The sequence below is a fragment of the Neopsephotus bourkii genome, unplaced genomic scaffold, assembly GCF_033783945.1.
Source record: "Neopsephotus bourkii isolate Nb327-2 ecotype Australia unplaced genomic scaffold, CSIRO-AGI_Nbou_v1 NB_481, whole genome shotgun sequence".
NCBI classification, from domain to species: Eukaryota; Metazoa; Chordata; class Aves; order Psittaciformes; family Psittacidae; genus Neopsephotus; species Neopsephotus bourkii.
In genome coordinates this window covers 604258-631402 of record NW_026900982.1, presented here as the reverse complement: position 1 = coordinate 631402, position 27145 = coordinate 604258, and the positions used below count along the sequence as shown (strand labels likewise).

General features: G+C 55.7%; 3 protein-coding genes across 4 annotated transcripts in view; 2 read left to right on the top strand and 1 right to left on the bottom strand.

Moving 5' to 3' along the window:
• The window catches only part of ESCO2 (establishment of sister chromatid cohesion N-acetyltransferase 2), a 248206-nt gene that overhangs the window by 197593 nt on the left and 23468 nt on the right, over positions 1-27145 (top strand). The window lies entirely within an intron of this gene.
• SCARA3 (scavenger receptor class A member 3) lies at positions 7986-13357 on the top strand. The gene is made up of 6 exons (XM_061350164.1): positions 7986-8358; positions 9417-9476; positions 9546-9665; positions 10127-10225; positions 10643-11686; positions 12582-13357. The coding sequence occupies exons 1-6, from the start codon at positions 8352-8354 to the stop codon at positions 13019-13021; spliced, it is 1770 nt and encodes a 589-aa protein (XP_061206148.1). The 5' UTR covers positions 7986-8351; the 3' UTR covers positions 13022-13357.
• On the bottom strand, positions 16676-26674 carry CCDC25 (coiled-coil domain containing 25). 2 transcript variants are annotated; one of them, XM_061350162.1, is made up of 9 exons: positions 26650-26674; positions 24296-24343; positions 23487-23526; positions 21755-21806; positions 21022-21097; positions 20393-20496; positions 19110-19312; positions 18111-18156; positions 16676-16728 (listed from the first exon to the last, which is right to left on the bottom strand). In XM_061350162.1, exons 1-9 carry the CDS (start codon positions 26672-26674, stop codon positions 16699-16701), a joined length of 624 nt encoding a protein of 207 aa, XP_061206146.1. In that variant the 3' UTR covers positions 16676-16698. The 2 variants fall into 2 exon arrangements, with proteins under 2 accessions (XP_061206146.1, XP_061206147.1); XM_061350163.1 differs by lacking the exon at positions 16676-16728 and adding an exon at positions 16761-17911.

Genomic DNA, 27145 nt, shown 5'->3' with positions numbered 1-27145 from the left:
CACGTGTGTGATGTAAAACCTCGCCGGCCGTTGCGCACCCAACACCCCCCTCCCCAGGGGATCTTTATTCCCCCCCCCCCTTTACTTCCACTTTCTACCCGCGGCCTCGCACCCAGCGGGGGCTGAGTGGGGACCCCCCCCCCCCATCCCCTCATCTCCCCCACCCCGAGCTGCAACATCCCCCATGGCTGCGGGGTCACCGAGGCCCCGGAACCGCGGTTGGCGCCCAGCAAAGGGGCGGGGCGGGGCGGCCCTCCCCGAATCCCACCCTTGTGAGGAGCGGGGGCAGCCCCGGGGCAGCGGGACCGGAGCGCGGCGCGGCCGGGAGACGGGAGCGGGACGCGGGTGCGAGCGGGTGCGAGGTGCGGGTGAGAGCGGGTGCGGGCTCTGGAGCTGGGTACGGGCCGTGTGTGCATGGGGGTGCTGTGGAGGGGACGTGTCGGTACATGTTCCCCAGGGCCGGGTGTGGGACACGCATGGGTGTGCAGGCTCTCTCGGGACCAGGGGTGAGACACACGTGTGCGTGGGGTGCAAGCTGTCCTGGTACCGTGTATGAGATGTGTGTGCTTGGGGTGCAAGCTGCCCTGGTACCGTGTATGAGATGTGTGTGCTTGGGGTGCAAGCTGGCCTGGTACCGTGTATGAGATGTGTGTGCTTGGGGTGCAAGCTGTCCTGGTACCGTGTATGAGATGTGTGTGCTTGGGGTGCAAGCTGTCCTGGTACCGTGTATGAGATGTGTGTGCTTGGGGTGCAAGCTGTCCTGGTACCGTGTATGAGATGTGTGTGCTTGGGGTGCAAGCTGCCCTGGTACCGTGTATGAGATGTGTGTGCTTGGGGTGCAAGCTGTCCTGGTACCGTGTATGAGATGTGTGTGCTTGGGGTGCAAGCTGTCCTGGTACCGTGTATGAGATGTGTGTGCTTGGGGTGCAAGCTGTCCTGGTACCGTGTATGAGATGTGTGTGCTTGGGGTGCAAGCTGTCCTGGTACCGTGTATGAGATGTGTGTGCGTGGGGTGCAAGCTGTCCTGGTACCGTGTATGAGATGTGTGTGCGTGGGGTGCAAGCTGTCCTGGTACCGTGTATGAGATGTGTGTGCTTGGGGTGCAAGCTGTCCTGGTACCGTGTATGAGATGTGTGTGCTTGGGGTGCAAGCTGTCCTGGTACCGTGTATGAGATGTGTGTGCGTGGGGTGCAAGCTGCCCTGGTACCGTGTATGAGATGTGTGTGCTTGGGGTGCAGGCTGTCCCGGGGTCACGTGTAGGACACGCATGTGCATGGGGTGCAAGCTCACCCAGGGCTGCGGTGGGACACGCGGGTGAATGCTCTCCTGGGAGCACAGGGTCACAGGGTGTCAGCTCCCCTCAGCCTGCCCGGGGTGCAGGGTCTCTCCCTCGGGACCCCCGGCTGGGTGGGGGCTGTGGGAAGCTGGGTGCAGGCTCCCCCCTTCCCCAATCCTCACGCCCCGCTCTGCTCCCCACAGCCCCACTGCACGCGGAGGAAGGGACGCATCCGGAGGAGGGGCCACCTTGGTGGTTGTTTGCTGCCATCCTCCCCTGCGAGCCGCCTGCCTGACCTCTGCCTTCCTCCCCCGGCCTCCTCCTCCTCCCCAGCCACAGACCGGCATCCCCGGTGCTACCGCAACGCCCCGTGGGAGGCGGAGGTGAGGTGACCCCCAGTGCCCTGCCTGTGTTTTGGGGTGATGGCCCATTTCCGAAGCAGGAAGAACAAGCGGAAGGGGGGTCTCCCCTTGCCGGCGGCCTCGCAAGCAGCACATTTGGGGTTGCTCCTCCAGGAGAGCAGTCCCCAGCCATGGGCGGAAGATGCCGTCCCCACGCAGCCAGCAGGGGGGGACCCGGAGGAGGACGTTGCTGGGTTCTGCCTTCTCCCGCGCCTCCGTAAGGGCTGGCAGCTGGGCAAGGCCCTGCGGTTCCTGTGGAACGAGTCACGGTCGAAGGATGGGAGCAAGAAGCGAGGAGCCGAGGAGAGCCAAAGAGCACAGGATGCCCAGAGGTGCACCAAGCTGGAGGGGAGAGCACCGGGGCTGCCGGAGGAGCTGGGGACCAGCCAGAAAGCCCCCCAGGGTGGGGAAGTTCACAGCGCGGTCCCGTTACTCGGGGATGAGCCAGTTGGTGGATGGAAAGCAAGGGATGGGGATGTGCCAAGGCAAGGTGGTGGCCATGGGGGTGAGATGGGTCAGGCTCAGCATCTGGGCCAGGCAGGCACCAGTGGGGATGTGGAAGAAAGGACCGCTGGCTCATCCCAGAGCCTGGGCTTCAAGGTGGAGGGCAAGGATGCTGCCACCCTCCCTCAAGGTGACGGGCAGGACTTTAACCCTCTGTCAGCAGAGGGAAGTTCTGGAGATGACCGGAGGGGGAAAGTGTGGGAGAAGCTGCATCACCACGGAGAAGACATGGCGAGGTGGGAAGGGAGGTCCACGAGAGACCTGGCAGTCAGGCTGATGGAGGTGATCCTGCAGACAGAAACCAAGATGTACCCCATGGAGATGGGGAACAAGAGCAACGGGCAGGAGCAGGGAGCGGGGTGGACGAGAGCCAGTGTTGGCAGCTCTGCAGAGGTCTGTGCTTTGGTGGGCACTAAGGAGGACGCCTCCACAGCGCAGCAGCGCCCACAGGACCTTGCCGTGAACCACAGTGTCCCTGTCTCTGTCGCTGGGCCCATGGATGGAGACAACCAGCTGGAGCTGCTTGGGGACGAGCAGATCTGGGAGGACTCTGATGATGATCTCCTGGAGCAGGGAGGTCCACCAGCATTTCCCAGTCCTTCAGTGCAGATCCGCTGTCTCGTGCTGGTCGGGGCCAAGAGCGAAGAGCAGTGGAGAGAGGAATTCGCAGGCGTGTGGTCGCAGCACGAGATGGACTGTGGGCTGGTGTCTGGGGAGCAGGAGGTGAGCGGGGGACCGGCGCCCTTCCAAAAGCAGCCCCGACTGCCTGCAGACGAGGAGGAGGCGGTGGCGAGCATCCTGCAGAAGCTGCTGGCTGAGGGCGTGGTGGTGGAAGGCAGCTCTGCCTTCAACAGCCCTTTAAAGCTCACCCGAAAAGACAACGGGAGGATGCGGCTGACGCTGAGCTGCAAAGCTGTCAACAAGGCCACCCCCGAAGTGGTGGCTCCGGTATCCCAGGACACGACCAAGCTCGTTTCAACCCTCAGCCCCAGGAGCAGGTGTTTCTCAGTGGTGGATCTGTCGAACGCTTCCTTCGCCATCCCCTTATCCGAAGGTTCCAGAGCCAGGTTCGCCTTCACCTTCAGGGGCCAGCAGTACCTCTTCACCCGGCTGCCCCCGGGCTTCCACAACACCACCGCCATCCTGAACCAGCGGGTGACCCAGATGCTGTCCCAGCTTGGCCAAGGAGATCAACCTTGGGTTATTTCCCACATCGATGACATCCTCATTGCTGGGAGAAGCTACGAGGAAACCAGAGACCGAACGAGGACTGTGCTGGAGCTGATCCGAAAAACCGGCTTTAAAGCCAAGTTTGAGAAGGCGCAGCTCGTCCAGCGCAAGGTGCTCTACTGTGGGATGACCATCGGGGACAAGGGCCGAGAGATCCCTGCCAGCAAGCGGGAGGCCATCATCAAAACGCCCTGCCCGCAGGATGCTGACAAACTCCGCTCGCTCCTTGGGCAGTTTGGCTTCTTGCGGGATCACATCCCTGACTTCTGGGAGATGGCCTTGCCGCTCGACCGCCTCACCAAGAAGCAGGTCAAGTGGGAATGGGGGCCGGAGCAGGAGGAGGCGCTGAACCGCCTGAAAAGTGCTGTCCAGGCTGCGCCCCCCCTGCGATTCCCTGATAAGTCCCAGCCCTTCCTTATCAGGTTAACAACCGGCAAGGAGGCCATAGGAGCCACCCTGCTGCAGGAGGATGAATGCCGCCAGCTGGTCCCAGTGGGACACAGCTCCCGCATCCTGAAGGACTATGAGGTCTCCTGCCTGCCGCAGGAAAAGGGGTGCCTGGCAGCGGTCTGGGCTGTGCAGGCCTTCGAGACCCTCACGGGGCCGGCCCCCATCCTTATCCAGATGCCCCATTCCCCATGGAAGTATCTGCTACGGGGAGAAGTGCTGCGGTCCCGTGGAATGAACCCACACCCAGCGCAGTGGACTCTGCTGCTGGTGAACAACGGAGCAATGGCAAAGGACCACCCCACTGACGTCCTGGTGCCCATCGCTCCCTCCCTTCCGGAGCTGGCCTCCGACATCCCCAAGGCCAACGTGTGGTTCACAGCCAGCAAGAGGAATTGCTCCATCGGCTTTGCTGCAGTCAACCTAGAAGAGCGGTGGCTGCTCGGGGTGAGCAAGGGTGGCTCGGTGCCAGGTGCAGAGCTGGTGGCTCTCAAGCAGCTCCTGCAGCATCACCAGCACTCCTCACCCCTCTATGTGTACATGAGCTGCTGGTCCTTGGTGGACAGGCTGGGAAACCGGAGGGGTGAGCAGCAGTGGGGAATGTCCGGCAAGGGTTTGTGGGCAAGCATCCTACGGTGGGTCCACAGCAACCCAGGGATGCTGCACGTCAGTTGTGTGGAAGACGACTGGGACGAGGAGCCAGAGGAGAAGGAGTGGAACCTGAAAGCGGCCAAGAGGGCTTGGGCGATGTCTGGCAGGGCTGGGGGCTCCTGGCAGGGCTGGGAGCCTTCAAAGCATGAGAAGCAAGAGATAATCGCACAGTGTCACAGCTGCCGGCACGATGGGGTGGGGGAGACGCTGGCACGAGTGCGGCAGGTTGCATCCTGGGAAGAGGACCACAAGCAGGTATCCCGTTGGGTGCAGAACTGCCTGCAGTGTGCGCATGGAGCAGGCAGGGTGCTGGCCCAGCGGACAGAAGGGCCGTGGTCGCAGCTCCTGCTGGGCTGCATCAGTGGCCTTACCAAGACCGAGGGCGGGCACTGCTTCCTCTTGGTGGTGGAGGATGAGTTCTCGGGGTGGGTGGAAGCCTTCCCGATGCAGGAGAGGACAGTGGAGGAGGCCGCCGAGGTGCTCCTCAGGGAGGTGTTTGCCCGGTACGGGACCCCTCTTGTCATCCGTCTGCCGCATGCGCCGCGCTTCCTCTGGGATGCCGTGGTGGCGGCGTCGCCACTGAATCTCCCGTGGGACATGCAGCAGGTCAGCCGGAAGGGACCGGCCATGGCAGCCCTGCAGCGGCTGGCCTGGGGGGCCGGCAAGGGGTGGGTGAAGATGCTCCCCCTGATCCTGGCGGGGTTCAGATCCATCTGGGCGCAGGAAGCGGTGCTAAGCCCGTACCAAATCGGCTTCCCGTTGGAGGTGCGGAGGGAACGCGAGGGGAAAGCCAACCCCCAGGGCAATGACTTTGCCTGGCTCAGCCAGCTGCAGGAGGATGGGGCCCACTACAAGCACCAGACCAAAACCGTGCTGCTGAGGAGCTGCCCAGGGGGAGATGATCCATTGCCATAGCCCCCATCCCCTCCGTGAGATCGCTGTGTGTGGTGTGGCGTGGCGTGAGAAAAGGGGTGCAGTGGGCTTGCTGGGGGGTTCTAGGCAGGGCTGCAGGGCTTTTAGGCAGGACCTGGGGAGCTCTTAGGCAGGACTAAGCAATGCAATCTTCTTGCTGCAGTGTGCAAGCACAGGGAGGGAAGACTTGCTGGGTGCACTGGTTTTGACAGAGCCGGAGTTGGTTTCCTTGCCAGGGTCCAGCACGATGCTGGGCTCTCTGGCTGGGATGGTGCTGCAGGGCTTGTGGGGAGCTGGGACAACTTTTGCTGGGCACTGTGGAAGATGGCGAGCAATGGCCTTGGCATCCCTTGCTTTTGTGTCTGTATTTTCTATCTTCTTCCATTTACTCATTTATTAAACAGTTTTTACCTCAACCTACATGTTTTCTTGGTTTTCCTCTTCTGCACTGGATTTGGCTGGGATAGAGTTAAATTACGCATAGCAGTTGGAGGTTTGGATTAGGGCTGAGAACAGTGCTGATAACTGAGGAATGTTTTGGTTATCGCAGTGCTTACACGGCATCAAGGTCTCTTCTGCTTCTCACGCTCCACTGCCCACGATGGCTCACCCCTAACGCTGGGGAATCACATTTCGAGACTCAGCAGGCTTTGGGAGCAGTGGAGGTGGAGAGAGGAGCCCTCAGTGTCCAACATCCGAACCGCAACCATCGTTAGTGATCAACCAGGGGATGGATCTCCTGGTACTCCTCATGGTTTTCAATGGGTTGTGGGTCCATATCCTTCATGATGGTTCTCCAAGCTCCCCAAGGCCTGCAGCTTAAGGTCATAGAAATTATGGAATTGTTTAGGTTGGAAAATCATCAAATCCTAGAGTGGTTTGGGTTGGAAGGGACCTTAAAGCTCATCCAGTTCCAACCCATGCCATGGGCAGGGACACCTTCCACTAGAGCAGGCTGCTTCAAGCCCCATCCAACCTGGCCTTGAACACTGCCAGGGATGGGGCAGCCACAGCTTCTCTGGGCACCCTGTGCCAGGGCTTCATCACCCTCACAGGGAAGAACTTCTGCCTAAGAGCTCATCTCAATCTCCCCTTTTTGCAGCTTAAAGCCAACGCTGAGAGTGATGGAGGGCAACCAGAAGCCCTGTGTGTGCACAGACCCTGGGAACAAACCCTATGCCCTAGTCTATAGGCTGGTTGGAGCCAGAAGAACAGTGAGGTGGGATGATCCTGGGCCTTCACCAGGAGACAGTGTGGGGCAGTCACCCCAATGTGCAGTGGGCTCACTTGGGGACCCCCAAACAACAAGCTGCATGTGATGGTAGCATCCAGGGCGCAGCAGGTATCTGAGGTAGCCAAGGGACTCATGGCAGGGACCCATCTGCTACCCTAGCAGAAGTATATTTAGCACTTCTGTGGCAAACCAGAACTGCTGAGTCAGCATGGATGCAAGAGAGCAACCCCGCCGCTGATTTAGCACCAGCATTTAGCTGGATGGCAAATCCCATAGAGAGGCAGTGGTTAAAATAGCTGCAGCCAAAGGAAGCCGGGCTCGGGCATCTCTGGATCGGCTCCACTGGCAGTGAGTTATCATGGACAGGCTGAGGAAGAGCAGCAAACTGCAGCCACTGAGGATGAGGGTGGTGGGAAGAAGACCTCGGCTGACAGCAAGCATCTGCCAGCAGCCCAGAAAGATGCCATGGGGTGCTGAAGGACACAGCCGCTGCAAGAGCATCACTTGTGGGGCTCTGGTGATTATAAAGGACTGTGATAGGCTTTGGTGTCTTCTATGGTACAATGTGGTGGGGAAAGCTCAGGGAAACAGAAGAGAGACCCCCAAAATGCCCCCAGAAATGGCTGAAGGGGTGAGAGGGGGACTCCAGGACTCAAAACCACAAGGTCACTATGTCCAGGAGGCACATCCGAGTGAGGGGAGCACAGGCAGGTGCTGGTGTGTGGAATAACAGAGAAACCCGAGCGAGGTGAGAGGGGCTGGAGCGAGCAGGGGCTGCTGCAGGACCAGCGGGGGTTCGGAGACCCCACCTCGGCATCCCAGCGGTGTCCGGGGCAGGAGGAGGGAGGCCGTGCGGGGAGGAAGCTGCCTGGAAGCCCGGCCGGGTCTCGGCAGAGGGCAGCAGCAGCCCGACACAGAACCAAAGCCTCAATGGGGAGGGGGTCTCACTGAGAGTCCCGAACATCCCTGACCCCCACAGCTCTCCTGTCCCGTGTCGCTGCACTGGGTCCAGCGCTCCAAACCAGAACCAAGCCACAGGATCCCAACCCCGACACACAGCACCCCATGTCCCCACCCCAGACCCAGGGGCCGGACCCCAACCCCATCTCCTCATATCCCTGCCCCAAAGCAGCGTCCCGGACCCCACACCTATCCCCCTGCCCCAGGTGCATGCACCAAACCTCAATCCTGCCCCTATCCCTCCCATGTCCCTTTGCCAGTCTCCCAAGCTCTACTCCCCAAACCAGGACCCCTTCCCCAAGGCCCAGACCCCCCCAAAACAGGGCTGAGTGAGGGCGGCACAGCATCGTCGGACATTTGTTAGTCATTAGGGCTGGAGGGAAGGAGGGCGGGCGCAGGCAGAACCAGTCTTTCTTCTCCAGCACGTATCCCAGCGCCTTGCCTTTCGGTGGCCAGCATCCAGCCTGGCCGCGCTGTGCCATCCCCCGTCACCCGTCCCCATCCCACGTGGGCAGAGGCCATGGGCGCACGGGCAGCCCTAGGGATGCTCTGGCACTGCGGTTGCTGTTGAAGGCTCCCCAGGAAGTTTTGGGAGCGGGGGGCCAGCGGGGGGGGAACAGCCCCGGCCATGCTGGCCTCTTGCTAAGACGTGCTGGGAAGAGACGGATGCGGGAGCCGGGACGGTGAGGCCTGGGTCGGTGCAGGATTGCACCCACCGACCCCCAGCTCGGGGGCTATGAGAGGTGAGTGGGGGGAACCCGGGGGGGCTGGGGCTCTGTGGGGAGAGTAACGGGACTGCTGGCATGGGGGATGAGGGGGGAACAGTGCTGGAGCTGGGGGGCAGCCGGCACCACCGCATCCCTGCTCCCCATGAGCAGCTCCCCACGGATGGGGGAGAGCTGGCTGCCCACACACCAATGTGGGAAAAGAGAGGGGCTGGGGGGGGGGGGATGTCCAGGGAGTCCTCTTGCCTGCTCAGAGCCCATCACTTGTTGACCCCATGGGGCAGAAAAGGAGCATCTGGGACAGCTACAAAGTGAAGGGAGGACGGAGGGAACTGCTGCTGCCTCCAGCCCAGCGAGCTCCCCGCCGTTCTTGCTGTCTAAAGCAGGGGATGTCGGTGCCACGGTCACTCCCGCTGTGCCCGCACCCCCCCTGTGGCACCCCCAGCTGGAAATCCCCCTTCTGCCAGCAAGGAGGTCGGGGAGGCCCTGGGTAGGGGCTGGTGGGGAGCTGCGGGGGGCACGGCATGGCTCCTGGGGAGCCTTGGGGAGCCAGGGAGGGAGGTTGTGTTGTGTATGGGTGCTGAGCGCATCCCCTGTGCTGGAGCTTGGGGTGGGATGCAGCCCATGGTGTTTCCCACCCCGTGGGAGCATCCCAGCTGCTCCACATCGGGATGGGGTCCAGGGTGGATGCTGGTTTGTGGGTTCTCCTTGTGCCCATGGGTATTGCAAGAGGGGGCTGTGAAGCCACACAAAGTGCCCCAGTGCTGGGAGCCAGCAGCGATTAACTTCTCCATCACCCACATTTGGCCAAATTCAGTCAAATTTCCCCAAGTCTATGGTCTTGGAGGACAGAGTTCCACAGAAGCAGGCAGTGGAGGAGGGATGTGTCCATGGTGCCACCAGGCTGAGGGTGGGCAGTGATGGCTGCTGTGTGGCTTCCCAGCTTCTCCCCGGGATGCCGGGTGACACAAGGCTGGAGGCTCGGCAGCATCCCCTGGGGCTGGGAGGAGGGTGCAAGCAGCAGGCACAGCCCCAGCAGCACCTGCAGCTCCAGTCCCTCCTGTGTTGGCTTTCAGAAGAGGAGCCGGTGGGAGGAGAGGAAGAGGAGATGCCGACCTTCAGCTACCGACCGAGCGGTAAGGACACCCCCTGAAGGGGTGGGCAGGGGGTACAGCAGGGCCTGATCCTCCCCCCTCTGTGCTCAGGCAGGGCACAGACCAGCTGCAGCCGGTGCCAGAAGAACCTTTCCCTCCAGACGGCTGTCAAAGTCCTCTACGTCTTCTCCATCCTCCTCATCGTGGCTGTGACCATTCTGGCTGCCTTGGGTGAGCTCCTGCCTTTCCCCCCTGCCCTCCCTGGGGCAGCTCCTCGGGGATCCTGGGGCTCTCCCAAAGTGCCTGCAGCACCCAGGTGTGGACAGGAGCATCCGGCTCCCCCTGACCTGCCCCTGGGGTACCTGTGGAACCCTGTGTGTGATGCCACCTTACCAGGGGGTTACACTCACAGGGACCTCAGGAACCACTTCAGAGCCCAAGGGTTGCCACCCCATCACCTCCACAGGCATAAACCAGCCTCTGAGGCTCATCAGACAGACAGCAGACTTCCTGGGGCTGGCTTTGGACCTTAGCCCAGCCCTGAACCTGAAAGCCTCTGGGGACACACATCCACCCTGCGGAGCCAGCACCCCCCAGCCTGGCTCTTCAGGCCCTGGCCACCCTCCTTGCCAGGGAACAAGCCGGGAGGACGATCGCATCCCAGTCCCTGACCAACCACCTTTCCTCCACAGTGTTCAGGAAAGTTGACTCCATCTCCAACGACATCAGCTCAGCCCAGACCTATTATGAGAAGAAGATCGTATCCATCCAGGAGGATCTGCAGGGCTTGGGTGAGTGGCTTGTACCTGGACCTGGAGGGCTTCTCCAGGCTTCGGCACCATGTGTCCCTCCAGCTGAGTGGACCTCAGGGTTGAAGCATCTCCAGTTTTCAGGTCAATGCTCCCCCAGAGCCAAAACTCCACTTATCTCCCAGGGCTTTGGGGAGGGACAATGGTAGGACCCTGGGAGTAGGGCTGGATGGGGCTGTTTGGAAAACTTGCTGCACAGAGGTGGCAGGAGCAGGATGAGGATGGGAGCTGGTGCAGGCTGATGGCATTGGGGTTGTCCCAGTAGTGGTTCCGTGGTGCTCGTCTCCAGGTCTGCAAGGACAGGCTATGGTGAGGCTCCTTCCTCCACACTCAGTGGGACGATCTCTAGGTCCAGCAAGGGATGGGGTGGGATAACAGAACCCTCTGCCCTTCCTTTAGATGAGAAGACCTCTGGGAACTGCTCCCTCTGCCACGAGACAGGACAGCTGGGCCAGGAGATCACCAGGCTGCAGGGCGAGCTGGAGGAGATCCAGAAGATGCTTTTGGTCCAAGAGGTCCTGCTCGATCGGACCTCGCAGGCTCACGACCAGCTCTCGTCCACCAGCAGCAAGATCACCAGCGAGGTGGACAACTGCTCCTTCTCCATCCGGCAGGTCAACAAGAGCCTGGGACAGTTCCTGGCTGAGGTCGGGGACTGGCGGGCCGTCACCTCCCAGCTGGACAACTCTGTCAAGGGCTTGGCCCAGGAGCGTTATGATGTCCGGGCAGCCATGCAGCAGATGAACTTCACCTTGGGGCAAACCTCCGACTGGATCCAGGTCATCCAGAGGAAGACGGACGAGGAGACGCTGACGCTGCAGAAGATCGTGAGCGAGTGGCAGAACTACACCCGCCTCTTCAGTGGGCTGCGGGCCACCTCCTCCAGGACCAGCGAGCTGGTGAAGAGCATCCAAGGCAGCATCAGCGCAGCAGCTCGGCAGGTGGGGCAGAACTCGGAGAGCATGCATGACCTGGTGCTGCAGGTGATGGGGCTGCAGCTGCAGCTGGACAACATCTCCTCTTTCCTGGATGACCATGAGGAGAACGTGAACGACCTGCGCTACCACAACAGGTACACGCAGAACCGCACGGCCGAGCGCTTCGAGACCCTGGAAGGTCGCATGGCATCCCATGAGATTGAGATCAGCACCATCTTCACCAACATCAACGCCACTGACAGCCACGTCCACAGCATGCTGCGCTACCTGGATGACGTGAGGCTCTCCTGCACGTTAGGCTTCCACACCCACACTGAGGAGCTCTACTACCTGAACAAGTCCCTCAGCCTGGTCCAGGGTACCACGGACCTGCTGCGGGAGCGGTACAGCCTGCTCAGCGCCCGGCTGGACTTTGACATCCGCAACCTGTCCATGGTCATGGAGGAGATGAAGGTGGTGGACGTCCGGCATGGGGAGATGCTGAAAAACATCACCATCTTAAGAGGTAAGGTGCATCCTGGAAGTGCATCCTGGCAGTGTTCAAGGCCAGGATGGATGGGGCTTGGAGCAACCTGGTCTAGTGGAAGGTGTCCCTGCCTGGGGTCCATGGGGTTAGAACAAGGTGATCTTAAGGTCCTGTCCAAACCAATCCATTGTATAATTCTATAATCCTAGGGGGCACAGCCTAAGCCCTGCCCAGGGATGGGCTGGAGCCAGGCATGTTGGGCAGGCAACCTTGGGGGCTGCTTCTTCTGTGTCTGAGCATGCTGGGCTCTTGGCTTTTTGGGAGCATCCTGTACCCAAGGCAGGTGGTGGAGGACCCAAACCACCATTGCTGAGGCCAAGGCAGTGTTGGGATGTGCAAGAAGGCACCCAGACACTTGCTCATGGATGCAGAAGTGTCTTGGGATGGAGCTCTATGAACTTGCGTGGGGGACAGGGACAGTAAGAGCCTGACCCATGTCCATCCAGCACAGCTGGCCAGTGACACTTCTTGTTGGTCCTAGTGGAAAGGGCACAGCTGCTGTTTGACAAGGGTCCTCAAAGCTTCCTGCAGTGGCCTGGGGACACCTCCATCCACCCAGGGGAGTGAGTGTGGCTGCCCCTGCTCCACAGAGCCCACAGCATCTTCCCTTTCCACCGTGGACCACCCAGCCTGGACCCATAAGGCAACCACATCTGCATCTTTATAGGGCTGCCCCAATTAACTAGCCTAGCTGTTCCTGGTCCTGGTTTTAGGGGGAGCCCTGTGGTGGTCCCATGGCACCGTGCCCCCCATGCAGTGCCAATTGTCCCCGCAGCCCACAGCAAGCTCTGCAGGGTTGGGGCATCTCCTGCTCTCCCCATTTTTGGGTGCTTCTCTCCCCATGGTTCCTATTAACCCCCTCCTCTCCCCCCAGGTGTGCCGGGCCTCCCGGGCCCCCGCGGCCTCAAGGGTGACATGGGCATCAAGGGCCCCCCAGGAAGCGAAGGAGAGAAGGGCGACGTGGGCAGCCTGGGCTCACCGGGACCACAGGGACCCCCCGGCCCTGCAGGACCCCCCGGCCCCCAGGGCGAGAGGGGGCCCCTGGGCTTGAAGGGCTTCCCTGGCCTCAAGGGTGCCAAGGGCAGCTTCGGGCAATCCGGCTCCCAGGGACAGGGTGGACCCAAGGGAGACCCCGGTCCCCCCGGACCAGATGGGGTGCCAGGGCAAGCGGGACCCCGCGGCCCACAGGGCAAACCGGGGCTCCCCGGGACCCCCGGGGCTGTGGGTCAGACCGGCCCGGTGGGGCCCAAAGGAGACCCCGGTTTGCGGGGTCCCCCAGGGCTGCCGGGCCCCCCTGGCCCCCCAGGACAGTAACCAGCCTGCTGCCAGCCAGGGCACCGGGATGGTGGGGTGGGGGATCCCCACTGCTGACCCTCAAGCAGCCCTCGGTGCAGGGGTGTGAGGCAGAGCCTCACAGGACGGGGGGCAGAGGGGTGTCCCCCTGGGTGAGGGTCTGGTGCTGGTCTCCAGCTCTCAGGGATGCTCCAGCTCTGGGCTTGGCCATTCCCCACTCTGGTTTGGGGGGCCCTGAGGGACGGGGTGCAGCTGGTTTGTGCCCTTCCTTCCCCCCCAACCCCAGCCACCTATGTGCCCCACAGACCCTTCGCTATGTCCCCAGTGTACTCACAGCACAATAAAGCTGTATGGGGACAGGCGGCTCCTGTGCTGGGGGGAAAAAGGGAAGTAACCACAGCCAAACTGGTGCTGGTGGTGGGGTGCAAGTGGGGTGAAGTGCGTTGTACTCATGCGTGCAAGAGGAAGTGAGCATGAGTGAGTGTGCATGTGCATGAGCGTGCTCACATGTGCATGCCTGCATGCGTGCTCATGCAAGTGCATGAGTGAGAAACGGCACGAGTGAGGCTGCATGGGCACATGTGGGCACAGCACACACATACAGGTGTGCACACAGATGCCTGTAGGTGTGTGTGCATATGTGCCATGTGCAATGTGGTCTCTGATGGGGTCCCCGCTCCCCACCTCACCCCTCAACAAGGGCAGGGGTGGCTGGAGGCCCCAGGTACCCGAGCTGGGGCTGCAGTGCCTACAGCATCATGGCACTGGGGATAAGAACCCTGTGTCCGCTCCCCTGTACCCGGGGCACAGGATCTGGCCATCCGTCCGGGTGGTTTATTGCTGTTGGCAAAGCAGCTTCCTGTTTTCATTACAGGAACAGCCTGGGGCTGGTTATGAACACAGGTCAACGCGGGCCCAGCCCTGGCTTGTAGCTGCTGTGGCTGGAAAGGCGACACGAGGAGGAGTGGGGTGCTCTGAGCAGGGGGTGGTGGGAGCAGAGACCTGACAGCTCATTACACTGATGGGGCAAAGGTGATAGGCCTCTGGGCAATGGCTGCGATCATCCTGCTCCAGGGGACAGCAGAAAGCCAAATGCAGGATGTGAGGAGTCAGAGCCTCATCCATGCCTCAGCTTCCCCCAAGCCACCAGGCCTGGCCAACGCTGTAACCCCCACCCCAACATCCTCACCCGTTCCCAACCTCCTGTGTCTGCGGAAAGCAAAGGAAAGCCAGCGCAGCCCTGGCCTGGGAAGCAGCCTCAGCATAACACTGGGCAGTGCCAGTGTTTGTGGAGGGGTGAAAAATGTGCAAGGGCAGGATTTTCCTCCGGAGGCACGGGCGAGGGTGGGTGATAGGGTTTCAGAGCTGGGAGCAGGAGGAGTAATAAATAAACGAGGACGAGGAGCGGTGGCTGGGAAGGGATGGGCAGGAAGTGCTGATGGCAACTGGGGCCGCTCGGCTTCCAGGGGTGATGCTTTGGTGGCTGCCGGCCCATGGAGTGAGCATGGAGGGGAGCAGGGTGGCCAGGGCTGTGCAGGGTGGTCGGGGACACACAGCCCATGGGCATGGATGAACAGGGCAACCATGTACAAAGTGCTTGGAGACACACATGGGTGTCAATGCATAGGGTGCTTAGGGACACACAGCACGTGGGCATTGAGGCGCAGAGTGCCTGGGGATGCACAACCCCACAGACATCAGTTCACAGGGTGTCCAAGGACACACAGCCCACGGGGAGCCACACAGGGGGTGCCTGTGGACACCCCCGCCCCCCCAGACATCCATGCACAGGGTGCTTGGGGACATGCAGCCTCATGGACATCACCGCACAGGGTGCCTGGGGACACACAGCTCGCAGCAGCCATGCACAGGGGACATCTCCCATCGGCTTCCACTGTCGGGCACCAGAGCCAAGCACAACACTTCACAGCTGTAGGGCTGTGGCCGCGGGCGTTGCTGATGGCAGCACAGCGGTCAGGTCGTTGGCACCAGCCAACACCCTCCTGCTGTGAAAGGGCCCATTGATGGCAAGTAGGGAGGCCCCATGGTGGGGAGTCTGCAGGGGGAGATAAGAGTCCCCACCTCTAGCTCCTCACCCCCCACCCTGCCCCATAGGACCCCTAGTTTCTCTCCTACCTCTGCCAGGGACAGTCAGGAGGGAAAGGAAAACCAGCTGCTGCACCGTGCCTCAGTTTCCCCATCAGCCCCAGAATGGTTTCCATCTCCCCCAGGCCCTCGGCCAGTTTGCATGGCAAGTGTCCAAGGAGGTGGGACACAGTGGAGTTTGGGGTGGCATTAGCTGGAGCCACCCCAGGTTCAGGTCAGTCCAAGCTGGGACACAAGCAGCAAGAGGATGCACACACAGCTCACCATCCTCTTCCTCCCAGGAGGCGGGGGCTGATGAGGATCTCGACTCCCTCGCTCTCTCCAGCCCCAAACTCAAACCCTCAGGATGCAAGAGGAAGGTGGTTGATGCTGGGAAGACAACTTTAAGTGCAGTACTACTGGGACTTGCCCTTGCAGTAGGGTAGGTTTTACCTCTTCCACTAATTCAGTAATTCTCTGATGAGATGGTTAAGATTTGAGTTTGTTAAGGCACGCTTCCCTTTTGCTGCCAGGAACCATTCTTTTCCTGTAATTCCTGCCCCACTGAGACTGCAGCATCCAGAAACACGCCGCAAAACCAGACTCTGGCAGCTTCGTGCTGTCCCCTCTCAGCACAGCCATGCTCTGCACAGCTTTGTGCTGCCTGAGGAGACACTCTCCAGAGCCTCACCGCTCCTTCTCAGAGGCCTGAGCACACTACCACCTAGCAGCATGTTTTATCAGCATGGTATGAATTTAATCGTGACATATATACAGGTGCTGTGAGGATTATTGTGACCGTTTCATACAGACTGGGCCATGAAACCTTCCAGAGCGCTCAAAGAGCTCTGGCCTGGGCAGGCATAGACACTGCACAAAACTCAACTCTTCTCCACTGATTTCATTCTCCAGAGAAGACTTCCAAAGAACAGCCCCAGAATCAAGTGTAACTCAAAGAAAACACACTGTGGGGCTATTCTCATTCTGTGCTAACCATGCACATCACAGCCTGTGGTCATGCAGGTCGGCTGCAACACCAGCCAAGCTCAGCATCATCTGGAGCTCTGTATTTAACAAGGAGCCCCCTCCCAGGGCTGGGAGAGTTTGCATCACCTCGTCCAAATTTACACCCCCAAGTGCAGCGGGATCCTGCTTTGCTGACCACCAACAGTGTGAAGAGGAGAGTTGATCGGCAGCACCACATTCATGTACATACCAGTGACACCGAGCAAATGGCAACCGTTTCCGAGTCACTCAGCTGCCAGGACAGTGGTGAGACAACATGGATTTGGTTCTGTTTCTTTAAATCTCACTGGATTAAAAGCTACACAACCCCTTCCTTAGAATAAATACCATTGTCTTTGTAGAACTGAAAGTCAATTCTGCTTCCTTCCACCCATGTCCCCGAAACAGAGATGCACATGCAGATATATCGATCTCCTTTCTGAAGGTGTCCGTGGCACAGAGCTGCTTAGGCTGCCAGGAGAACCAACCAGGTTCTGAAGAAACGGAGCCAGAGTTCACTTTGGGGATATTTTTTGGCATTCCTAGCGATGATGACATATTAAGACATCCCAAACCACCTCAAGATTGAGAAAGGAGAGAGACTTTATTTACATAAAGTCATCTGAATCGTTGCCATCCTGTGGGAAGAAAGACAAATCAGGATCACTGTGCACATTACAGTGGAAAATGGTGAAATAGTATATTTAGCAGGATTTCAGAATTCCCATTTATTCTGGTTTCCTGGCATTTCAGTATGAACACCGTGAAATCAGAGCAAACAGTTGTACAACAGCCGCTCTGGAGTGGGAACAGCCCTAAGCGAGGCCCTGATTGTGAAACAGCAGTTGCTGTTTGCTGTCCCTGCAGCATATCCTCTCATCTGCTGAGATCTACAAAGAACCTCTCACCCGTCAGCTTCATGGACCATCCCCATATCCCAGCCTGAGCTTCTTCCCAACATGGGAGAAGGAAAACAGTCTGGCATCACATGGGGAGTGACTGCTGCAAGGAGGAGACCTCCCTGTACAGCATTTCCACCATGCTTCTCCCTGGCAAGTGTCACCAACTGGGCACAGCCCACTTGGGCATGTCAGGAGATGCTCATACTTCAACCCAGTTCAAGTTTCAAAGGGGATCTCTGTGCTAACCAGGAGGAAAATGAAGAGTTCTTGAAAGCCACACACCCCTCTAAGCAGTCAGTCAAGGACTAGGTTGCAAAAGGTGGATTTTAAACTGAGGGTCACTCAGAGGAGCTCCAAGATCTGTTTGCCCAAGGTCACACCAAGGAGGATGCTGCAGATGTGCCAGACCTTGGGCAAAGCACAGGCAAACCCACTGCACACCAAGACCTCTTCTGAACTTCAGCCCCTGTCTCTCCTTTGCTCCACCTCCTCTTTTTCCTCTCACTGGCCTGGGCTTCTTTCCTCTTTGGCTCCTTTTCCACCACTGCAGGGCAGCCATGTTATTCTGCTCCAGTCCTGGGTGCTTGCCCTCTGCAAGGACATCCCCCTTCCACCTTTCCTCTTCTACTTCTCAGCACCTATTTCATTCCTCCCCAAACTTCTGTCTTTACAACTCCAGCTTATTTCTTGTTAAAAAAGTGTGTTTTTCCCCATTGTCTTGAAATAACAAGGTGGGATATGCAGGTAATGGTTGCCATTAGGAAGATCTCCTCAGCCCACAAGCCCGGTTATGCCCAACCAGCTCAAAAGTGGACTCAAGCCTGGTGCTGCACTTAAAGCTCTCTATGTTATTTCAGTTGGGTGGGAAGGGGATTGGGAGGACTTTACACGCATTTCCAGCAGCACCTGCTCCTCCTGGCTGGCATAAAAGCAATAAGAGCTTCTCAGAAAGAGGATTACATTAGCAATGTCCTTCACTGAGAAGGGAAGATGGAGATGTGATCCCTCACACAGGAGTCACCAGCACCAGACTGCAATGCGGGAGCTGTATCGTCCCGATCATGCATTGAATTTCAGCTGTCCCCAGAAGGTTTCTGCAGGCATCAGCCAGCTCTTACCTGATTAGAGGACATGTTCTCAGCCTTCATTAACGATGAGTAGCTTCTGGAAGGGAAATTACATTATCTTGCATCACATGTTTTCAAACCCCACCAACAAAGAGGCATTTTGCTAAAACAGGACCAAGCAGAAGAAAAACAAATTTGCTGTCCCTTCTGAACTTAGGCTAGACAAGTATTCACCTACCTCATGCTTTTGGGCTAATTGTGAATGCCCCATCCCTGGCAGTGTTCAAGGCCAGGTTGGACGGGCCTTGGAGCAACCTGGTCTAGTGGAAGGTGCCCCTACCCGTGGCAGGGGGTTGGAACTGGACGAGCTTTAAGGTCCCTTCCAACCCAAACCATCCTGTGATTCTATGATTCCATTACAGAAAGGTCAATATGACATTTCAAACCACCATCCTTCATTCTGCGTTTAAAGGAGTGTGTGACTGAGGACTCAAGCATGTTTTAGTTAACACAAGTGACACAAGAGAAAGCTGAAGAACTGTAGTGAAAGCTCAGTGCTTTCCAAGGCTCACACAAAGCTGGAAGCAATTGCTCCCATCCCAGTGACAGAGAGCCAAGCGCTTGCCCAATTTCACCCAAGTTAGGGACAGGTTTCAAGAGACACAGCCCTTTCCTTTAACAATGCTTTAAAATCCTGGTTTATTTTAAAAGGAGAAATGGAAAAAACTGGCAGTGTTCCAAGGCCAGGTTGGATGGAGCTTGGAGCAACCTGATCTAGTGGAAGGTGTCCCTGCCCATGACAGGGGGTTGGAATTGGATGAGCTTTAAGGTCCCTTCCAACCCAAACTATTCTAGGATTCTATGAAAACGCATTTATTCCAAAGACAAAGGAAATCACTGGGCCATGCAAACATCTCAGCCAGAGCAGCTCAGCTGAACACTGAGTAATGCTGGGCCAGTGTTAAACAGAAACTGCTGACCCGTGACTCTCTCCCAGCAGCAATGAAAACTGAGGGAGTTGAGAAGCTGGCACTAAAATTCGTTACTAACCTAAGTTCTTCCAGCTCTTTCTTCTTCTTCATCTCTTCCTTTTCCTTCCGCTTCATCTCTTGGATCTGGGCTTTTTTCTCATTTCTCTCCTCTCTGTCGCGGGCTTCCTTCTCAGCAGCCAGGTCTGGGAAGCGTTCCACTTTTGTCTTCTCTAGCCGGTTCAGGATCTCATTCACCTTCTTCTCCACTGTCAGCATTTTCACCTTTGGAGTGCAAAGAACTATGATCCTTATAAAAAAATACTTCTAGTCTGGCACTTTTTCAGCGGAAAGAAAACACCCTATTTCCACTTTACACATCGCTTCATTCCACAAAAACAGATGCTGAGGAAAAGCCCTGCCACTGAGGGCTATTCAACAGGTTGTGTAACAGCAAAGAGGCCCACTCCCAACACTCAGAAGCACATAGCTAATAAGCAGAACCATTGCTAAGTACATAAGCATTACTAATTCTGTTTCTTGGCACATGCCTCAATAGAGGCCTAGAAATGAGAACCGGTCTCTGCAAGTTCCTCAAGAGGTGGCAGGAGGTCTTTGCAGACTGTTTTGGGAAGAGAAGCTCACATGTTGCTTGTTGACTGCAGGGTTTTTAGCATGCCTTGGCCTAGTACTGACTCGTTTTAGTTGAACGATTGCACCTCTAGGGAGCCTCCTCTCCCAGGAGCCAATCTACAGAACTACAGTTTAAGGATAACATTATCTGTGGACCATAGATCAGGCTTGGGAAGAGCTCAGCACATTGGCCTGACCCCGCAGCAAGCAGCTCCGCCTTTTTACAGGCTGAACAAATTCAGAGGCAGCACCAGGGTGAGACACCTCTTGGAGCAGAGACCATAGAGCAAACACAGCAACAGACACCTCCCTACAGAGGGGACCCTGCAGAGCCCTCTTCTGCACAGCGGGCACAAGTCCTGGCCCCTTCCAGACGTGTCATTATACTACTGCCAATAAGCTGACCCAAACTGACTGCTCATACACAGGTTCCTCATCCGCAGGAAGAGATGATTTCAGTGGGAGCAAACTCAAACACGTGATACCATTTGGCATCAGCAAAGACTCCTCAGCTACACTGCAGCTTGGAAACACACGTGTACAGGCTACACTCTGCTACAGGCTAACACTCAACCCTGAATCTTCAGGTACGTTCAGGTAAACCCAAACATGTTCCAAAGATCCCTCTTATGCTTTAAAAGTTTGCCCCTTTAGGGGGCATTGAAGACAATGCACCCAGCTCCTCACAGTCTGCCACTAGGTCCCTGTCACTGGTATATAGCATACACTTACATCTTTCTGCCTGTGGAAGCCAATCTGCCCCACATCCATGTCTGCAGTCTTCTTCAGATTAGTCCACGGTGTGTACACCACATTGACATTGTTCATCTTGCAACCTAGGAAGCAGGGGAGAAGGGAAACATTTCAATTCTCTCTCAGCTGAGAGCCTTAAAAGTCTTCCGTGTGCATGGAGACCCTGGCAGTTATTCTTGTCACAAACACTACTAGCTAGGCAAGAAAGAAGAAAACTAAGAAGTCCTTCCAGCATTACAGTGAAACAGAAGAACACCACAACATCATTTTCTGCAGTAACATGAGCGCTGCAGCAGTGTTAATGAACTCCAGATGGAGACTGCCTTTGCCAGAAGAGTGATTACTATGGAAGGGGGCCCCAAGGTGGTGTTAGAGAGGAGCCTGCGAGGCCGCCTTGGCTCAGGCAGCAGTATGGAGGCACAAACAGGAATTTCAGCTGTTTTAAATTCCTCCTTACGAAGGGTTCATGGGCAGCCCCGGCCGCTGCCAGTGACATCTGCTTCCCAGGTTTAACAGGGAGCACTGCAGTGGAAAGGTCCAAAAAACCAGACGCTCGTGTGGACCAGAAACACTTGCCACAAACACCTCACAGCAGGAATCAGTGTTACCTTGAATGCTATTTGCCTTCACGAGATGGGCACAGTCTATCAAAACTTCCTTAGGAATGTCATCCACCGTCTGCCCCTGTGATAGAGCAAGGCAACATGAGCAGCATGCAGCAAGGGGCTGTAGGGACTGATGAGCACATGAAAGCCTGAAGTAGGGCATGATGCTCTGCAAACAAAACCAGAACCCCTATACTCCATGTTTTACAAGACTGGGGCCTTATGTGGCATTCCAATACCTAAAAAAGTCAGCAAGAAAGCTGGAGAGAAGATTTTGCTAGGGACAGGTAAGGACACGACAAGGGGGAATGGAACTAGGTAAGCTTTAAGGTCCCTTCCAACCCAAACCATTCTATGATTTGGTGCTTCTGTGATTTGAAAGGAGAGGCTTGAAGCACCTCAAGTAATTTGTGCCCTGCTTCTCTCTTCCTAGTGCAAAGGCATTGTACGTTTTAATGGGGTGACACACCTAAACACATGCTCGGTGTCAAGACAAAAATCAACTGTTGTCTGGCCATGTGAGAACTCCTGCTCCTCTCTACATTATTTGGTAATGGAAGCTACAAATTCAGTCTCCCCACATGCGTTGTTACCTGCACCCTCAGGGAACCCTGCAGATTTCAATGGTTCATGTGAGCTAAGATGGTCTTGTGCAAGGAATCACTGCAAAACGGGAACGTGCAGTTTTTAGGCAGGTGAATATTAATGTTTTTAAATATATGTGCCACAGGATTACCTTGTGTAACCGAAGGTACACATGTGCAGAGGAGAGTTTATCCACATGAAACCTACAGAATAAAAACAAAAAGTATATTTAACAGATGGTAAGAGATGATCTGTTATGAAAGATTTACTTCCCAGTAAGTGACAATACAACCACTCCACAGATACCAGAACTCTACATATGTTCATGATATAAATGTTTAAAAACAGACAAGGGAGTCAGAACCTATCCTTTAAGAAACAAGTGGACTTGTTGGAGCGAGACCTGAGGAGGTCACAAAGATGATCTGAGGGCAACTCTGCTACGAAGGGAAAGCTGAGCTTGTTCAGCCTGGAGAAGAGAAGGCTCTGGGGACACTAACGTGGATATCGGTGTGAGCAACAAGATATGGGAGAGACGGGGAAAGATGAGTTTTATGGCTCAGGGAACTGGAAGATGAATCTCAAGGTTACTCCTAAATTACAGTATAGACAAACCTTATGTAGTGATTGGACAAACATGAGACAGAAAATGAGTGTGATACTGCTACAACAAAGTGTTACTCAGCAGAATCACTTCTGCTAGAAAAAAAAGATTCCCTTGCCAGTTAGCTGGCAAGTGTGTCAGATCCTAACTATTCAAGCTTCAGTTCTAGCAGGACACCTCTGCTCATCCCTGCAAGGGCACCCTGAAAAGCGAGAGAACAATCCACAGAGTGACTCTTGTTAGATATTGTTAGCAAAGGAGAGCGTAGCCACAACGGCACATCTGCTCTGTGCAGTAATACCTGAAAGCAAGCCAACTCCTTCACAAACCTTATCATTCTGGTAACTTTATGGACTAATACAGCCAGCAAAAATACCACCAACTACTGTTAACGGAATCAGATTTCCCCTCCTCTTGGATTTCTCCTCTGATGACATCTTAGGAGCCAAAACCAACCCACATGTCAGAGCACTTCCTTCTGCCTGCCTGGCCATGGCTCTGCTTGCTTAGGAGCAAACACAGTTTTCACCCATCAGGAATCAAAATACCAAGCTCCTCTGCTCCTGCTCACAATTCCAGCTCCCAAGATGGGCTGTTTTACAGCCCAGGCCAGCACTTATCTGCAGTGCACACAGGGGAGACACAAACCACATACAGAGATAAAGGCACTGGGAGGCAATGGACAGTTTTCTCTAGGTGTAGCATAGGTTGCTCAAAAACATTCCAGCCCCAGTCCCAGGCCCCATCTGAGGACTCCCTGATTTCTGCCTCCACTCGCTCCGGCCTTTTGTTTTTGCTTTTTTCACTTGCCTGTGCACAGAGATACTCAGGAGCTGCCACTCTTGCGTGACTTAGGAGGTGTTTTCTCTTACAAGCACCTCATTTAGCTCTGCCCATTTCCCAAACACAGTAAGAGTGACAGCAAGCTAGCACCTATATTCTGAAACACAAATATCTGTCTATGGAGTTACTGGGGCTACTGCTCCTCCAGCAGCTCCATGCACAGATAAACCCCAAAAAGCCTCACAAAGGGATCCGCTCTTCTGATAAACAAAGTGGGGGGTGAGGGGAAGATGCAGGGGAACGAATTCAGAATCCACAGGGTCCCAACAGCTGCACACAGGTCTGCTGCAATCCACCTCCTCCCTGGGATTGCATTTAAACTGCTGAATGGCCTTGGAAAAAAGAGACTCCATACTGCCTGAGAAAGCCAGAAGGTGGTTATTCCACTTGGTTGCATAATGAAAGGCAGTTATTTTCAGTGAGTTTTGGTACCTACCAGATATCTTCAGGCCAGCCATACTTTATTAGGTCTTCATCTGCAGGAAAAAAAGTATCAGTGAGCAAAGTGCAGGATGTAACCAACAACAAACCCAACTACCTGCAGAGGAGCAATCCTGTGCTGTTGGTCAGCCACTGCACAATGACTGAACAGAGGGAGAACAGGGCTTTAACCTGCATCTGCCTGGTAGAGGTGTAGCCGGAACAGGTATGTCAGGAACACCTCCATCATCCTCAGCATCTGGGAGTTTTTAAAGGGAAAAGATGCTTTCTCAAATATCCACCCAGGGAAAGGAGACAATTTCAGGGCAAGTCGTCAAAACAGCTACACTAACACTTCCCTGTTGGAGTGAGACACCCAGCTTCACATTAACTACTGATGTCGAACCAGGCAGCATGGCAGAACCATAACCTGCCCCGTGAGAGAAAGGAGGGCATGGGAAACCTTTGGAGTACAGATGTTCACTGGAGAGGGGAAAAATACAGACTGAGCAGGGAAATGGAAGGCTGGTTTGCAAAAAGATCACACACAACCTGAGGAGACAGCATTTCTCTCTAGATGGGTATTTTTGTTCCAGTTAATATAGTTTTCACTTGTATTTTAAAAAAGTTACTCTGCCTACAGGACTTACAACATTTATTTATCCTAACTAAAAGTAACACAGTGGGTTTCAGTAGGGTAAGTCACTTGCAAGTACTCAAGCAATATATCAAATTAACACATACAAAGACATCCTTTCAAAATGACCTTAAATCCCCACAAATATAAACTGAAGCCATCTGGCATCATTACAATAACGCACTTACTTTCGTACTTATCTTTTCCCATGTAAATGGTGTAAACGGAAGGAACCACTAAGGGACAGAAAGAGGAAAACAAGTCAAAAGGCGGTTGGAGAAACTGTGCAAAGAAGGACAAACACTGGTGTTGGTCACTAGACTAGAAACTGCTTCATCCATCCACACCCCTCCCCTTCTGGGAGCCAAAGGAAGATTGTTTTGTGTTTCCTTCATATTTTAACCCGCATGCTTCAACAGATGTTGGAAATGGGTGTTTCCACCAATTTCCACAGAAGATTATCCAGCAAGGAGCAGCTTTCTGGGCAAAACACCCTCAGAATCCAGGCAGTTCCAATTACAGCTGTGTAATTGTATGATCAGTTCAATTAAGCATACATCTGTGACTCTGAAAGGCTGAGAGCATATTTACAGTTGGGATTAACAACCTGTGAAGCCTTGAGGGAGCCAGCTCACCTGCCTGGCCCTCGCTTCCCCAAAGTACTTTGTACAGAGTACGAAGTTCCCCAATGTGCACCTCCTGCAGGTAGCCTGAGAGGATTAAAATTCACAAGACAACAGAAAGAATGATGTTCCATAAATTCTTTTGTTTCATTCGTGCCATTATGGGACATAGGAGCATGACCAGCAGGTTGAGGGAGGGGATTCTCCCCCTCTGCTCCACTCCGGTGAGACTCCCCCTGCAGTTCTGCATCCAGCTCTGGGGCCCCCAGTATAAAAAGGACATGGAGTTTTTGGAGTGACTCCAGAGGTTGCAGGGATGCTTCAAGGGCTGGAGTACCTATGCTACAGAGACAGGCTGAGGGAGCTGGGCTTGTTTGGCCTGGGGAAGAGAAGGCAAAAGCCCCTCTCCAGCTTTCTTGTTAGCTCCTTCAGGCACTGGAAGCTGCTCTAAGGTCTCCCCAGACCAAACAAATGAACTGCAGGTGATCAAATGTGCCTCCAAAAAGCATCTCAGGAAAAAATGGTGTCTCACCTTCTATTTTCAAAGTCACTAAAATAAAGGACATGCTTCAGTTCAGTGCTAGAACTGCGGCAGTGAAATGACCTGGATCTCAAACTGCTCACTGACCCATTCCTTTCCGAAGCTACAGGCTGGGCAGAGAAGAGATTCAGAGCAGCCCTGCACAGAAGTACTTGGAGGTGTTGGTCATGAGAAAATGAACATGAGCCGGCTTCAGTGTGCGCCTGCAGCCCAGAAAGCCAACCGTATCCTGGGCTGCATCAAAAGGAGTGTGACCAGCAGGTTAAAGGAGGTGATCCTGCCCCTTTATTCTGCTCTTGTGAGACCTCACTTGGACTATTGTGTGCAGTTCTGGTGTCCTCAACATAAAAAGGACATGGAACTGTTGGAACAAGTCCATGGAAGGACCACGAGGATGATCAGGGGACTGGAGCACCTCCCATATGAAGACAGGCTGAGAAAGTTGGGGCTGTTCAGCCTGGAGAAGAGAAGGCTGTGTAGAGAACTCATAGCAGCCTTCCAGTATTTGAAGGGGGCCTACAAGGATGCAGGAGAGGGACTCTTCATTACAGACGGTAGTGATAGGAAAAGAGGTAATGGGTTCAAACTTAAACAGGGGAAGCTCAGGTTAGAGATGAAGAAGACATTCTTCCCTGTGAGGGTGGTGAGCCCCTGGCACAGGTTGCCCAGAGAAGCTGTGGCTGCCCCATCCCTGGCAGTGTTCAAAGCCAGGTTGGTTGGGGCTTGGAGCAACCTGGTCTAGTGGAAAGTGTCCCTGCCCATGATAGGGGGCTGGAACTGGATGAGCTTTGAGGTCCCTTCCACCCCAAACCATTCTGTGACTCTGAGAAATGATGAGGGGAATGGGGGGACCAAAGCAAAAAGAAATATTTCTGCACAATCCCCTGTATCATCAGCCCCTGCTGCAATAAACCAGATTTGTGATGCTTCTGAATCAGCAAAACTTTATGCATGGGGAAAAAAAACCAAACAGGTCTGTCTGTGTCAAAGGTAAAGTAATGAGGTAACTTACACATTACACCTTACCTCACACTTCTAACAGCAGCACACCTGAGCATGGTTTCCAGCAGTCACTCACTGCACTCCCATTCGCTCAGGGCTGTTAACAACCACCGCTGGGCCGTTCTTAAGCGAGGGGAGCCTCCCAGCTCCTAAACCACTTTAACCTATGGCTAATTTCGATCCAGACATAGTCCTTTACCCTCAGTCCAGCCCGTGGGCTCGCATAAGGGCTCCCTTAAACCTAACAGGGGCGCTCAGAAGAGTAGAGGCAGGAGCTGAGGAACCGGTCGGGGGCGCGGCGAGGCCCGGCGCTCCCCTCACAGCGGCGGCACCCGCTCCCCCCACAGGCCGCTCTCTCCTCCCCTCACGAACTCACCGCTGGAAGTGAAGTAGAACACCATGATGATGATGATGATGACAGCAGCGGCGGCTCCTCCGCCCGGCCAGCCCGGCGCGGTGCTCACTCGGCACCCAGTGTCCCACTCCAATACCGCTCAGCGACCGGCAGTGAGGACTGCGCATGCGCACAGAACGATCCCACATGCGCAATAAGGCGATATGGCTGTTTACTGCTGTACGCGCATGCGCAAGCCGCTAATGGCGGTGAAGCCAGAAAGCGCATTGCGCCTGCGCAGAACTCCCCAAGGGTGTCCGCGGTGTGAACACCGGCACGCTGGTGCGGGACCCCGCCGTGCGCGCATGCGCGGAGCTCTTCCGTCGGTGTGTTGCGGGATGTGGAGGGGTGTGTGTGGCTTTGGGCGCTGTATCATTTGGTTGATATAATTTTACTTTATATTATTTTAATTTTTTTCTCGATGCGTGTAAATGGCTCTCAGAACGTGCCTGGGGAAGCGGTGGCGCTCGGCGAAGTG

What these genes read in the sequence shown, in the direction of transcription:
- SCARA3 (XM_061350164.1), top strand. An exon ending in GGAGGATCTGCAGGGCTTGG is followed by an intron (nt 10,226 to 10,642) that starts GTGAGTGGCTTG and finishes CCCTTCCTTTAG; the next exon opens with ATGAGAAGACCTCTGGGAAC. An exon ending in AAACATCACCATCTTAAGAG is followed by an intron (nt 11,687 to 12,581) that starts GTAAGGTGCATC and finishes CTCTCCCCCCAG; the next exon opens with GTGTGCCGGGCCTCCCGGGC.
- CCDC25 (XM_061350163.1), bottom strand. Translation starts at nt 26,674, where the DNA reads ATGGTGTTCTACTTCACTTCCAGCG. An exon ending in GGGAAAAGATAAGTACGAAA is followed by an intron (nt 23,527 to 24,295) that starts GTAAGTGCGTTA and finishes TTTTTCCTGCAG; the next exon opens with ATGAAGACCTAATAAAGTAT. An exon ending in AGAACATGTCCTCTAATCAG is followed by an intron (nt 17,912 to 18,110) that starts GTAAGAGCTGGC and finishes CTTTTATGCCAG; the next exon opens with CCAGGAGGAGCAGGTGCTGC.